Raw genomic sequence first — 14,841 nt, 5'->3', positions numbered from 1 at the left:
CTTTACTTTCACATGCCCCTCAGCAGTACCTGGGTAGGCACATGCTCCAGAAAGCTCTCAGATGATGCTGATGCGCTAGTGGCCTACCTATAGCAGGTCCAACCCTGGGTCCTTGAGGTGCCTCCTCACTTTGCAAACCTTAGAAACCAAAAACAAACTTTCCCTGACCATTCTCCTCTTCCTTAGAATCCTTATCATTATATGGGACCTACTCAGCACCGATGTAAAACCCATCAGACACTGCTTATCCCATAACCTCAAAGAAAACACTGCTACTCAGGATTAAGCATGTATTTATTTTAGTTCAGTTAAAACAAACATAGTTTCATTGAAACGGTGTAGCACTCTTTGCCAACAAGTCCTAGTGGAACTGTTGGCCTCCAACAGCAGAGTGGGGGTATTTACACTATATACAGAAAGCTAACACACCCAGGTTCTCAAAGATCTTTCATTACACTAGATCACATTTGATTCCGTTACCTTAGATCACATTTTGAAACTACTGCATTTTGAAAATTAGACCTTATTTAAAATTTAAACAAGAGATCTGAATTTGCACCAAGTTTTCATGAAAAAAAGTGATGTTCATTCAGTCTGTTTATTGCAAATGCAATTTAGGCAATATTTTAAATTTTTAGTGTTTACATAATTAGTCAATTTGTTTATATTGAAATCTCTGTACAGGTACTTTGGGGACAATTCTTATAGATACATGTGAATTCATCAAAATGCAGTTAAGAAACTTACAGGAATATATACACTTGAACCCAAGACCCAAACTTGACATTATATACATCCTATATTACAAATACATATGGACAGACAATGTATGTACAGATTATCATAAATATTGAAAAATAGGTTAGCTTTAATGGATTAATGCTGTTCTATAAATAACATTACAGTTATAACTGAAACATCCACGGAAGACAGTAATGCAAAATGAGGTGACGAGACAGTGGTTTTAATACTGAAGACTGCTCATTAATGGGAATTCACTGTTTTAGGAACCTCAAGGCAGACAAGATAGCTCCAAGAAAATCATGCAATGGAATTTACCCTAGGCAGTTCATTTTGAACCTCAAACAGCCAAAAGAGGATTGAAGGAGTCTTCCCAAATCAATTTGCTGTGAGAAGAAAATGTTTTTTCCATTCCTTCCTGGTTGCCACGGTAGTTTCTCCCACACAAAAGGATGTAAACTGTAGAAAACAACTCTCCTTGGTATTCTCTGGCAGGTCTCAGATGTGCATCAGGAATTCTTCCGGGAACTCAAGCGGAAGTGCCAATTCTTGGTCTGAACTAGAGGTGAGGTTCTGGATTTGAAGGGAGTGCTGAAGCCCAATTAAATGAAAGCAGTGCCATAGAATCCATCTTCTCACTGCCCTTCTCGATGGTCCCCAATTACTTTTTATTTTTGCAGAAACACAAACGGACCATTGGTTTCACCCAATGTAGCACTACAAGACGTCTTCCAGTTCCACAAGGGTCTTCACAGACATTATCTTGTCTGTAATTTAGTCACATATAATACAAGAATGTGTAACAAAAACCATGTCTGCCACATTTCTGGCCCTTGCCTAAAACTAAAAATGCTTAGTTTTAAGAGAAAAACTTAGAGCCAGAGGACCAATTGATGATTCCATTATTTGCTTCCCTCAACCACTAATGGAATTATGTATATTAGATTTTAGACATTATGCCTGATGAGCAAAGTACCACATTATTCAATATATTCACCATACACCGTAACGTACAATAAATGTGCTCTTAAAGCCAAGTAATTTTTTCACTTCTAACTGGCAATGAAATGGAAGGGTGATCATGCAGTTGGACCAACTACTTACACTCAGATTGCACTGTTTTCCCTAGCTAACCACTTGTTGGATGTAAACAAAGAATTCTGTGTTGTACAAGAATGAGATGACGATCCAGTGCAAATGAGTTTTCGAAACTTACTGCATGAGAAACCCAGTGGCCTATGTAGAGAACTTATACCAAATATCGGTGTAACCTGTGAATTAGATAGACCTCTACTGTAGACAAAACATGAACACGACTAAGCCATACATTATCAAGTAATTCACACTTCCAGTAGCAGATGAGCATTTCAAAAAGTTGTACTCTCTGGATAGAACAGTTTTGGCCTATAGCCATCAAATGCCCATTTTCCACTGCTGGAAGCAATGTCAAAAAAAGGGCTGGCCCAAAAAACCCAGAGCTGTCAACTCAACTCTGGAGACAGATGCAACTGAATAAACCCTGTTTTACCCAATTGCACTATTTGGTACCTCAAAATTAGTTATTTTACTCTCCATAGAAATATCTGCATTATGTATCTTTCATTCTAATAAATTGAAGCCATAAATATTTCAGTCTGAATGAAGCAAATTATTTGGGGCCAGAGAAGTAAAGTGATGAACAAGTTCATCTGATTTGGTATAGCAATCATCAATCAATTAGTCTTTAATGGTGAAGTCTGAATGGAGAAAACTATGTTCCTATTCATGGTACTATTTTTCATTACATCATTTTCTCTAAAAATTTTTTTGGGTTTAAAAAAAGTATTTGGCTTATCATGCCTACAAAAAGGCAAATCATGTCACAATATTAATATTTACTTTTAAATACCAATGAATTTCTTTTATGGAATTTCTGGACAATCATTTTTGGATAAAGTTCAGGAAAAAAAAAAGGCAATTTTTCTAAAAGTAAAATAGTGCTTCTGAGGTCTTAAAATATTTTTGGTACAAAAAAATAATAGTGTTTTTCTCAATGGTTATTTCAATACTTTGCTGTAAATTAATAAGAATTGTTTCTCACATCGAATGGTTCCATTAGGCACATTCAAGTAAAATCATAAAATATCCAAGTTAAACAATGACATAGCCAAACATGTGGCTTGATAAAAGTTAAGAGTTCGTCCATTCTCTGGAATGGAATAAAATTGTCACTTCCATTAACCCGAGACTCGTGGTTTTGTTGTTAATATCCATTTCTATCATACAGAATAGTTTCTTTAGAAAGAAAAAAAAAAAAAGTTCACTTATTCTGCACTCAGAAGAACCAGCGAGGAATCTGCACTTCAAAAGGAAGTGAAACTGAAAACATTAGGTGAAATTTCATAGTAAGTTGAGAGTTGACTCAACACTGGCATCAAGTGGGCTATTGGAGTTTTCGTGGTGCCAGTTAGTGGCCACCTCCATGGGCATTGTGTACCCAATCCAGAACAATCAAGGCCATGCTGCCGGTCATCACCACTATGCCGCTTAACAGGAAGAGCATAGCCTGTGGTGAGCACAAAGAGAAACTGATCAGCAAACAAGAAAATATAACTGCCAAACATTCCTTTCTACTTTTAAAAATGGGCTTGTGATCACTGAAATTTTGTCGAGTGTCTTACAAAAGGTTTTCTCTTGCTAAAGATATTTAAACTTAAGAAGGATAAATAATTCTCTTTGCTAAGTAAATGAAACAGATGACGGTTGTTTATAAACAATTCTAATACTCTAATCAGACTAAATCTATATATGGAGCAGGCTAAGGACTAAAAGTCAGTCTTTTTCCTAAATAACCTCACCACCCCGATCTTCTGTACTTAATGTACATACTGTTTGTAAAGTCAGTTATTATGCTTTAAAGCAACATTTTATGACTTTATAGCGACAGCCCCCTAGAGCTTTGCTCTGAAGACAGTTCAGTTCCTTCCTTTATACATTGAGGCCCATTTAAGCGTCTGTCGCAGCGGACAGACAGCCACACATACACGGGTTAAACTAATGTGGAAAGTTGAGTCAGTATCTCCACACCTTCCATGTGCTCTTTATCTCTGGTTCCTATCGCTAAAAAAATCTCAACAGCTTTCCTGCGATTAACTTAGGCCTGTATTCAAAGGCCAACTCCCTTTCACCTCCCCTGCCCCAACCTTCTACCTGAGAAGCACTCCATTCTAGAAATATTCACTAGACGCTAAGGAGAAGCAGAACTCTAACAAAAGGTAGCTAAGGAACTAAAATTAAAATCAGGAGAGGAAATTCTAGTTTGGAAGATTGCTACTGTGCCTGTAGAGCAGAATATCCCACTCACCCCAATCTTCTGGACAGATTTCATAGGCTCTTTCTTCACTAACTTGATATAGAAGGCCGAAGGCAGAATAAAAATCAACATAGCAGCTGCAGATGCCCCTGGAAAAGAACACAGGCCGTTTGAGAAATCACTGGTCATTCCTTTTAAAACTTTAAAATCCCTGGTATGTGAAAGAACTTTTGACACCTTCTAAAACTTACCGATGAAACCAAAGATATCTCTAATTGTGGGGACAAAGATGACCAGCAAATTGGTAAATGCCAAGATAGACACAGTAATGAGACTATGACGCCACCAACTGAAATCTTTTGTTGCACACAACAGGTGAGTAATGGAACTCCGGATCTGCAAAAACAAACAAATAGAGAAATTGAAATTCCAGCTTTACATTGGGGGGGGGGGGGGGGGGAATCCCCAAATAAAGGGCAATATCTTAAGAAAAAAAAAAAAAAAAAACATGGGAAAGCAAAGCAGCTTTCTCAATGCTTAAGATTGTGCCCCTTCCTCTACTACTGTTTCCTTAACATTGGAAGATCATTTTAGATCTCCCAATTATGGAAAAAATTACCCAGGAGGTTTTGAAACTCTACCAAGTATTTAAAAAAATCCCTTCAAAACCACCAACTTGGTATTGCTCTAACAGTGTTTCCCTTCTCACAGAAGAGGAAAATCTCACAAGTCTTCACCTGTTTAAAAACTCGTTCCTAGTGAGAAGAACTAGTGATTACTTACTGGGAAAATGACTACTGGTACGGTCAGAGTCACAGCCATCAGGACGGCCAAACGAACAATGAGAAGAAGAATATCAGTTCCCATGATAGTAGAGTAGGTATGAAGCAATTCGGACTCAACGTGTTCTATGGGGAAAGACAAAAAAAGAAAAAACTTCAAGTGAGTGGTTTCCTCTAGACATTAGGTGGGAAATCTAACTTAGAGCAAATGTGTACCAAAGTTATGAGTTACTCACAGAACGGCTATAAACTAAGAGGCTAATAAGATTAATTTGGAATTAGGGTTAAAGCAATTAAAATAACATTGAAGGAAAATTTTTCTAAATACCAAGTAGAGATTTAGCCACATGACCCCCATCAAAACCAACAGGAGCTAAATAGCTAAATCCCACAGTCTGGCTTACAGTTTGTGTTGTAGAGTTTGAAGGTGGTAGGCAGCATGAACTCAGATGCAAATACATCATGTAAAAAGCCATCAAATGACTAATAATATGAACCGGAGTTCAAGAAATTACTCATTAAAGAGATTATAGGAAATTCTAAGCTCTAAAAAATCAGTTTCTGATCCCAAACAGGAAATACACCGAAATAGATAGAATTTTAAGTGGTAAATTATACACATAAAAAAAAAAATCAATTTCATTTCATCAAGTGTTTTCTGAAAGCTAGACATTATTTACCATAAAATGTCAGGTATCCAAAGAGGGCAGCAAGCAGGTACATGAGAAACATAGCGAAAAATGAAATCTTGGACACATTCATCATTCTTCTACGGCTGCGGCTATATAAATTCAAAGAAAAATACGAGTATGTATTTGAGCAGTAGTTACAGCAGTAACCTGGTATTTGTCTAACCTTCCCAATAAATTTTTATAAAAAACATGTAAGGCACTCACCCCTTGAGTTCTTCGTAAATGGGAAGGATAGCAGGATGACAGACAAATGAGAAGGTCAAAATTGGCACGGCATAGACAGTCTGCAAAAAATGAAAACATTTACTTAAAATCCTCACGTCACACACTTGGGTCATCCCAGTTCTATAGTTTGTATTTTATAGTAACCAATTTTAGAATCAAAACTACAACTTTCCCTTGCATAATTAGATTCCCTTCTTCCAATCTGTTCACTGTGATCAACATCCTAACTTCAGAAAGTGTCAATTACTAACATCACAGGATTACTTCATTTCTCCATCCATTTTAAGATACAAACTAATGCTTTCTTCTCAGTCTTCAAGAACTCAATAATTAACTACTCATGTTTTCTGAAGAGTAGCTTTTACCCCTCCTCCCCGTACCATGGAAGTTATTTTCAAATTTCCAGTGGATTTTCCCTTCTGTTTTTCCCTAAAATCTGCTCTTAAGAAGATAAAAATTAGGGGTCAGGCAAGCTTCTGCCTTTGGCTTGAGTTATGCTCCCAGGGTTCTGGCATCAAGTCCTGCATCGGGGGTCCCTGCTCAGTGGGGAGCTGAGCTGCTCCCCCCTGCCCCGGTTGTGTTTGCACTCTGTAGAATAAGTAAAATCTTAAAAGCAAAAACTAAAGAAAAAAATTATATCTAGTTACCTGTGAGTTGAAGATAAAATAACGTGGTCTGCAAGAATCATCATCAGTCACATTAAACACCATGTCAGATGCCAAAGGTGTTGGATGTGTTAAGGTACTGTTTATTGTTTCATTAATTATCAAACCAACTTCCACAGGACAAGGAATCTGGAATTTCTTGCAAATCACCTGCCAACATATTATTTTGCATTTGTTAAACTGGGTAACACGACTGGGCTTATAAACAAATCTCTAGCTTTAAAGAAAAGTTATACCTACCACAATTAGGAAGAACATCATACACAGTAAGGAAAGGCCACTGGTATATCCCAAATATCCTGTAAGGGGTGGCAGAAATTATTACTTCAATACAACAGACTTCAGGCAAATGTATCTTCTCAACCAAGCAACCCAAGTCTGCTTGGAAGACTTTAGTATGAACCCAACACCAAATTTCTAATTCTTACACACTAACATACAGAATTACTTAAAAACACTTGCTAATAAAATAAAAGGGACTTTAATTTCATATCATCATTTAAAAGCAAAGATATCCTCCAATATCAACAAAATATCCCAGCCCTGCCTGGAAGCCATCATGCTGGGATTTTGAAAGGCCTAGGCGTGTAATGCGGCAGCTCCCAAAGTTACATTCTTGGGGCTTTTTAGCTTTCAATTTCTATTAAGAGGACATATAGCTAGTGAGAATTCCCTTTAGAGATGGGTTTACTCACCTAAATTTCTCAGCAGTGACAAAGGAAGAATGAGCACCAGTGACACCAGCAAAACCAAATAATCACCATTCAGATACCACAATCTGAATTAAAAAAAAAAAAAAAGAAAAAGAAACAAGGTCAAAACCAATCATGAGAACCCCCAGAATACTAGACACTTCTTCTTACTGGACTCATTTCATAGATATACTATAAAAATAAACACAAAAATTAAGGCAGGTTTGGAAAAAAGCACTGCTTATTCACAAAAAACCTATACATAGGAATAAATTTCTAACTGTGTGTGCTAGCTGAATATTTACTCAGGTTAGAAATGGGGTATGAACAGTATAACTTTTGTCTCACTGTTTGCCCTGGGAAGGCTGCCCAGCTGATTCATAACATAAAATGCTTCTTAAAGGCTTGATACTAATGTAGTGTACAAAGCAGCATTGTTAAGGCAGTAATCTTATCTTTAAGCATTTTTAGAAAAATTGTACACCAACTCGGTCATAGCTTTAGCTTGCAATTTTTAATGCTAGAAACAAGGAAATTCAAAGCAAGTTCCTTTTAGACATCTATTAGCAAATATAATTATTCAACTCCCCAGCAAGAAAATTTTTTTATACTTAGGTAAAATACATAGGCAAAGACACATAACAAAACTCAACCCCCGCCCCCAACCAGGATTTATTCCAGACTGTCAGGAGTATGTTGTGACACACACCTTGACCCACCTTGACTCCAAAAACAGTCAAAAGGTCCCTTTCCGAACTTAGAGAAAATATTACTCAGGTCTCCTTTAAGAGTTCTAGCAGTTAGCAGTATCTTTTCCTTTCCAGGTAATCAACCATACCCTCTCTTAAGTCACTATTTTCAAATTCTAATGCCCTGTGAATTCCACTCCACTTACTTACTTCAGCAACAAAGACCCCACAGAAAACTCATGTTTAAAGAACAGCTTATTCAATTTCTAAGCCAAAGAGATAACCACACTTCTCTATTTTGAGATAATGAGCTTCAAGTAGGTGGGGAAGTAAATTATTCTTCCCCATGTTTACTTTAGATAAAAACCTGTTAGTCCGCTGGGAGGAATAGCTGTGTTACAAGGATAAGGTTTCTACAGCACCGCCATCCGTTTTCTGGTCTTATGCATTTGAACAGATTAAGTTTTAAAAACTCAAATTTATAAAAAAAAAAAAAAAAATCAGATAGGACTGATTTGTAATGTAATTCAAAGCTTCAACCTGACTTAGGTTGGACTTCGTGAGTTATTCAGCTACAATTTCTCAGGGAATAAATATAAAGTTCAGTTCTAGAAAAACCTGCTTTCACACACAGGTTAAAGATACTATCCAAAATTAGAGCGTGAGCTTCAATCTTCCGGCTTTCATTCTTAAGAGTTCAAATCAGTCCATGAGGGACTTCTTGGTCAATTTCAATAGGAACATTACGAAAAATAACTCATTAATAATTATTTTGTATCCACCTTTGAGAAAATGTATCTAACCATTTTAGACTGTAATTTTTCTTATGAGTAACCTTACTTAGCACCTACCCAGTTGTATCTTCAATGTTCATTAATGCCTGGATCACCAAAGGTAACTCATATTTCACTATGAAGAGGTAGCTTGACATAGCTGGAGGAAAACAAAATTATACCATTACAAGTGCAAAATGTGGCATGTGACACCAAAAGTAACGTGTCACCACTCTGCTACACAAAGAGCAAAAAGTCTACCCAAATCACCTTTTAAAAAATTCTTACCTCCAATGTTCTGCATGGTAATTGATCCAGAGGCTGCAAGCTTTCCAACTAATCCAAATGCTTTATGCCCCAACTGTTCATATAATAAAGACCCTAAAATACAAAGAACACAGAAGCATGAAGCAAAGGAGGAAAATCCTGACAGGCGTTAATTGCTTTAGAAATAGCAAGAATGCTACCATACCTCCTTCGTTGGCAGTTTTCAAAAGGAGATGAACAGAATACAGGGAAAATATTGACACAAACGTCAAGAGAATTCTGGTGAGAGAAGGAAAAGGCACAGGGTTATAAATAAGCACACCTATATTTAAAGACAATCTTTTGCTTGTTACTGAAACACTGAATATGGAACGTGTCCTAATATTTCTGTGCTAGATAGAAAGCCCCTAAGACCTGGTGTTTACAATCCTGGCTAGAGTGTCAACATCTCTGAATCTGGTACTAAAAACTCGCATCGCTTCTCAGGTGTTCTACAGTATTGGTGGAGAGCAGGGCTTTACCAACTGCACACCAAAGGTGTCGGGAGACCCAGGAAAGCTTAAGTTTAAGGTGGTGGAGTTATAAGACTTATAATTTGGTTCTGGCACCATAATATTTAACTGTACTCTTGCCACTTCTCTGCTTTTTTTTTTGTTTTTTTTTTTTAAATGATGGGTATGTCTGCCAGTAAATCCAGCCCACAAGGCACTTGTGAAATCCAAACTGAGACAGATTCAGGAAAGACCTTGAGACCACCTGGACTACATAAGAGGAATGGGACTAGAAAGGGACATCGATACTAACATTTCAAGTGTCAGGCACAGCTTTACAAATAACTGGGCACAAGTCAGAAGTAACCGCTGTGAAGATATGCTGTATTGTGTGCCATGGTGTGGAATACAGGCCTGGTATTATGACAACATTAAACAATGCCTGTGCTAGAACAAGGAGCCCAGCCCATCAGTCTGACGGGCTAGCTAGCTCTTTGCTCAATCGGGTGGATCAGGGAAAATAAAAAATAAAAATAAAATCTAAAGAAAAAAAAAAAAAAAAAGGAGGAACCAGAGGTTCCCTAATGTCACTTAGTTTTCCTTTAAGGATACAAGTTCTCCCTCACTCCAGATTCACTTTCCTCCCCTCCTGGGCAAGCCAAGGAAAATACAAATTTCTTTCTATTAAAAATAAAACAACCCCCCTCTCCCCCAAATCAGGGAAACACGTAGAAAACTCTGTAAACAAGATGGTTACTTTGATTCTGTACAGGAATACTGAATCCGGTACCATAGTAAGGTCTAGCAAAGAAACTGATGTCTGTTAGTTAAAACCTAGATAGTGGCACTGAATTGCCAGTCTAATGCCAAAAGCTTTATGGGGCCTAGTCTGAGGTGGAAAAATGACACCTCTGGCCTCACCTCTCACTGAACAACGTTGTTAGTTTAATCAAAAACCATGTTCAAAGTATGCTGACAAACTCAGTCCTAACTACAACGAGGGATCAATGGACTTTATAACCTTTGAGGTCGCTTTCAACCTCAGGTCTGCGTCTGCCTAATAAGGTTTGCTAGAGTTGTTTAACCATGCCGTGGCAGCCACATGGGTTTTGGCCCATTTACCTCTTACACCTCTATCTACATCCCCTAAAAGTACCTTGTAAAATACTGAGGAGGTTAAAAACTCACTTTCACACACTCAAGATTATTTAACCATTTATTAAAAGAGTTGCTCAAGCACATAGACCCTATTGCAGTGTAATTTCAGAAGTGCAAGGATAACATCAGAATTTTGTTTTTACTTATGAAACAGGTGCCATCTTATCTCATGATAAATAGAACCACGCTGGCGGCATTTAAAGTTGATCTCCAGTTTTCATAGTAAGATTCAGGAAGGATTTCGAATATTTTAACAATAAGGTCATTCGAGATCTCCAGTAAAAACTTTAAAAAACTCTTAAGAGTCCCTTCCATGTAAATTCCTGGTCCTTCACCTTAGTAAGAGAAGTCAGGGAGCCTCATGCTAATGAAGCAAGTTGGCGGGATCCTAGCTTCCCATGCTCAAAGCCAGGCTCAACTTCAGTACAGATATTCACCACAAAGCACAACTTTGCAAAGGTCCGCTTTTCTTTTCATGAACATTCTATTCTGGAGAAAATAACTTGAGTAGATGGCACCAGTCAGCTAACTAAAAACACAACTGTCACAATGGGACAAGTCCCTGCTCCCTGTAAGGCATGGTTTCTTCATTTGTGCAACAAATCATACTATCCTCCACAGAAATCGCCTTACCTAGGAGGTAAGGAGCCCAGAGGTACCTAAACTCAACAGCTACAATACAAACTTCATTGAAAATGTACGTTCAAGTTTACACGTACTTTTGTCTTGTACTATTCCCTCCTCTGGAAATAGGGTCCAATTTTTCTGATATTATCTGAGAATCAGTAACCCCACAACAGTTAAGCAGCACTGCTCTCAAGTCTTCTATAGATCCAAAGTCCTATCCTAGGCATTTATGCTAGGAAGCACAGGAATAAATCATTTTAACTGGGTAACTAGAGAAATAACATTTAAAAACAGGTACTATTAAAATAGTTATTTTATTGCTATGGCATGTGGCAATCACACAGACCTGGAAGAAATAAATATTAAAAAAACAAAAAGTGAAAAACATAAATAAAAAAAACCAACCCCAACATATGGGTTTCTTTTCAGTGTCCAGAAAATCATGACTCACTTTTCTTAGAACAAACATGTTCCAGGTTAAGCAAATACCACCACACCCCATATATTCTAAAAAGTCTTTTCGCCTTATACAAAGGTTTTTGGGGGAGACTATGCCAATTTATAAATGGACTTGGAGGTACCATCCTAATTAATTTTGTTTCCTATTTGGCCAGAACAAAACTTCTAACTACCCTGGATTTATCATCGACGGTTCTTTTCAAATATCCAACCCGTTACAACTTTTAACTATTCCCACTGATTTTGGTTTAATGATCAGTTTTCACTGTGGTCCTACAGCTCTTCTTAATTGGCTTTCTTGGTTATCATGCAGTTTACATATCAGAGTTAATTAAGGTTTCCCGGTTTCTCATTGTAAATTTCACACAAAGGATTTTTCTTTTTTAAGTCAACTATTTCAACTGTAAATTCTGTCTCTGGAGCCAAAAGTTTCACGTTTTATCATCAGATCAACTGCCCTGCATGGCAGACTCACTACTTACACATACTTACATAAAAAGAGCAATTCCAGTATTAGCCATGGCATAAGAAAGCCCAAGGATTCCACTGCCCACAATCGCATTGCTCAGATTAAATACTGACATTCCAAAGGAAGTAGTACCTGGATGCTACATAGAGGGAAAACGATAACCAAACATATAACAATAATTAAATGGAGAAAACCAGCTTTGGGCAAGTTAGATTGAAATCTAAAAGTCAAACTATTCTTTTTTTTTTTTTTACTCCATAAAGCCACAGACACACAAAATGAGTATTTCCAACTTACAAAGTCTGTTTCATACTTCTTCTTCCCCACGTTGGATTCAAGTAAAAAGTTCTGGTTTTCGGGATCTACGTCTGCATAATGGCTGTGAAGAGGGGGGGTGGGGGGTGAAGGAAAAAAAAAAAAAAAAAGCAATTCTCAGTCGTTTTGCAAAATACCACGGGTCGCGGGAACACAAAGAGCTAGCTGTCACACACCTTCCCCGAAATGCCCAAGTGTCAAGCGGGAGTCGGCTTTCACCCCAGAGACTGTCACTGCGACAATCGGATACTCTTTTTTTTTTTTTTTTTCCCCCAGAGATTGCACAGTCTCTCCAGATGCTGGGGAGGGAGCTGTGCATTGCAACAGCAGAAGCAGAGTCCTAGGTAAAGAGCCCCTGATTGCAAGCCGTTAAAAAAAATAAATAAAATTAAAAAAAAAAAAAAAGTCAAAAATTAAAAAAAAAAAAAAAAAAGGGAAAGAAGAGAGGAGAGGAGAGCTCACAACTTCTCCCACCTTTTCAGAGCGGCTTGCTTGGTGGGGTAGGAGTAGTTGAAGTCGCTGTTGGAACTGTAGCTGCTGCTGTCCTCATCGGGGGAGATGTTGAACCTTCCCATTTCGGCCTTCTTCATGCTGCTCTCGGGAGGCACAGGGCGCAGCGCTGGACACGGCGGCTTTTGTCCTTGGCGGTGCACCGGCCCGCGCGGCTGCCTGCGAGCAAGGTAGAGGCGGCGCGTCAGGACTGCAGCGCGCCCGCCCGCCGCCCGCCCGCCCGCCGCCGCGGTCACGTGACGCCGCCGGGAGGCGCAGCGCGGCTGATTCATCCCCGGCCAGGCGAGTGGAAAAGTACCAGCCGCGCGCGAGGGGCGGGGGCGCGCCGAGGGGCGGAAAAGTACAGACAGCGGAGCCGCCGAGAACAAAGATGGTCCCGCCGCGGCGCTGCGCTGCGCTGCGCCCGCAGAGGCCCGCGCCCTCCAGACCCCGGGGCCCCTCTCCGGCCGCTGCGAGCGTGGCGCGCTCCCCGTCACCCCCAGTCCGTCCGCGGGGAGGGGTGCACGGGGGGCCCTGGGACGCTTTTCCTGCAGCCTCGCGGGGCGTGCACGGGCGTGCAGCGCGCACTCCGCACCCGGGCGCCGGCCGGCCGTGCGCGCAGCCCCAGCGCGGAGCCCCAGCTCCTCGTCCTTTTGCAACGGGCGATGCGCGTCATCCGGCTTTTTCGTGCGCGGAGTCCCCAGGTGGGGAAATGCCTCTGCGGCGGGCAGCAAGGGCTGACACGGGTCCCCCCCCGACAAGGGGGAGAGCGCGCCCGTTCCCCGGCGCCCAGGGTTTGTTTACACGCGCACGCCCGTGCCCTCGAGCACACCCGTCCACAGGCATTTGGCTCGCGAGCGGCGCCCGGCCGGCCCCTCCTATGCCCGGAAAGGAAACTGATGCAATATCGATCGCCGATTATCAAATGTTCCTGGCCCGCCTTTCCCCGCCGTGGCCTCTATTCCAGAAGCCCCAACCCTCCTCCTCGGCTGCCCCCATATCCCAGGGCCCCTCCGAGCTCATTTTTTTTTTCTTATTAATGCAAATCAGTCACAAGACTTGCCGCAGCGGAGCCGCGGGGCCGGGCTGGTTCCCCTCCCCTCCCCTCCCCCCCCCCCCCCACGGGAGGATGCGGCTCCGCTCTCGGCGGGCACGAGGCCCCCGCGCCGCGCCCCTCCCCCGCTCCGAGGAGGGCGGCGACCCCCGCACGGGCCGCGGCCGGAGGCGGAGGCGGGTCCCACCGGCCCGTGTCACCCGCCAGTCCCGGGAGCAGGTGACCCCCGCAGCTGCCTGCGCGCCGCGGCCCCTCCCGGCCGCCCCTCCCCCACTCCCGCCCGCGCCCCGCGCCCCGGGCACGGACGCCCCCGCGCACGTTACCTCGGTGGTCCCCGCGCCTGCGATCCCGGAAACGTCACGCAAACGCCTTCAGCGGCTTCTCCTCCGCCGAACCGAAATCGTTGAACAACAAAAAAAAAAACCCAAACCAACAATGGGCAGGAAAATTTAAAAAAAAAAAAAAAATTTTTTTTTTTTAATTAAAAAAAAAAAAAAAAACAGGGAAATATGGCAAGTTGCCGCCCCAACCGTCCGGCGTCTCGAGGGAAAGGCGTGAGTGTGCGGGACGCGTGGCCGGGCTGCGGGCGCTGCTGCGGGCCGAGCGCTCCGGGACGGCGGCGACGCGCGGCTCTGCCGCTGCCCGCCGAGCCCGCGGGTTATAGCGGCCGCCCCGGAGGACGCGTCAGGGGGCGGGGCCGCGGCGCCCGGGTGCCTTGTCTTTGTGTATCAACACCACCTGGGCTCCGCCCCCGGCCCGCCCGGGCCCGCAGGCCCCGCCCCCGCCCGCTGGCGCCCCCCCGCCCTCGGGCAGAGCCTAACCCCTTCCTCCCGGGCCCCCCGCCCGCTCCTCTCGGCCCCGATGGGTGCCCCGCGCAGGCGGCTGCCTTTAAGGAGGCTCCTCCTTGCTTCAGCCCTTCCCTCCGAGTCACCAGCAGTCTTTGCTTTCTCCCCAAGGCGTT

The 14,841-nt window shown here is 42.0% G+C and overlaps 1 protein-coding gene across 2 annotated transcripts; it reads right to left on the bottom strand.

Moving 5' to 3' along the window:
* Positions 1 to 276: 276 nt before the first annotated feature.
* SLC38A2 (solute carrier family 38 member 2) lies at positions 277 to 14,624 on the bottom strand. Of its 2 annotated transcripts, XM_072765474.1 has the most exons (16): positions 14,204 to 14,624; positions 12,812 to 13,006; positions 12,320 to 12,401; positions 12,046 to 12,161; positions 9,024 to 9,097; positions 8,840 to 8,932; positions 8,630 to 8,711; positions 7,093 to 7,175; positions 6,638 to 6,696; positions 6,380 to 6,547; positions 5,712 to 5,791; positions 5,496 to 5,596; positions 4,817 to 4,941; positions 4,285 to 4,429; positions 4,085 to 4,182; positions 277 to 3,286 (listed from the first exon to the last, which is right to left on the bottom strand). In XM_072765474.1, the coding sequence occupies exons 2-16, from the start codon at positions 12,925 to 12,927 to the stop codon at positions 3,188 to 3,190; spliced, it is 1,521 nt and encodes a 506-aa protein (XP_072621575.1). In that variant the 5' UTR covers positions 12,928 to 13,006; positions 14,204 to 14,624; the 3' UTR covers positions 277 to 3,187. The 2 variants fall into 2 exon arrangements, with proteins under 2 accessions (XP_072621575.1, XP_072621576.1); XM_072765475.1 differs by lacking the exon at positions 12,046 to 12,161 and having other exon boundaries at positions 14,204 to 14,579.
* Between the last annotated feature and the right edge of the window lie 217 nt (positions 14,625 to 14,841).

The sequence above is a fragment of the Vulpes vulpes genome, chromosome 8 (genome assembly GCF_048418805.1).
Source record: "Vulpes vulpes isolate BD-2025 chromosome 8, VulVul3, whole genome shotgun sequence".
Taxonomy (NCBI): Eukaryota; Metazoa; Chordata; class Mammalia; order Carnivora; family Canidae; genus Vulpes; species Vulpes vulpes.
Note: the sequence above shows the minus strand (reverse complement) of the source record. Positions and strands in the feature narration are given on the sequence as shown.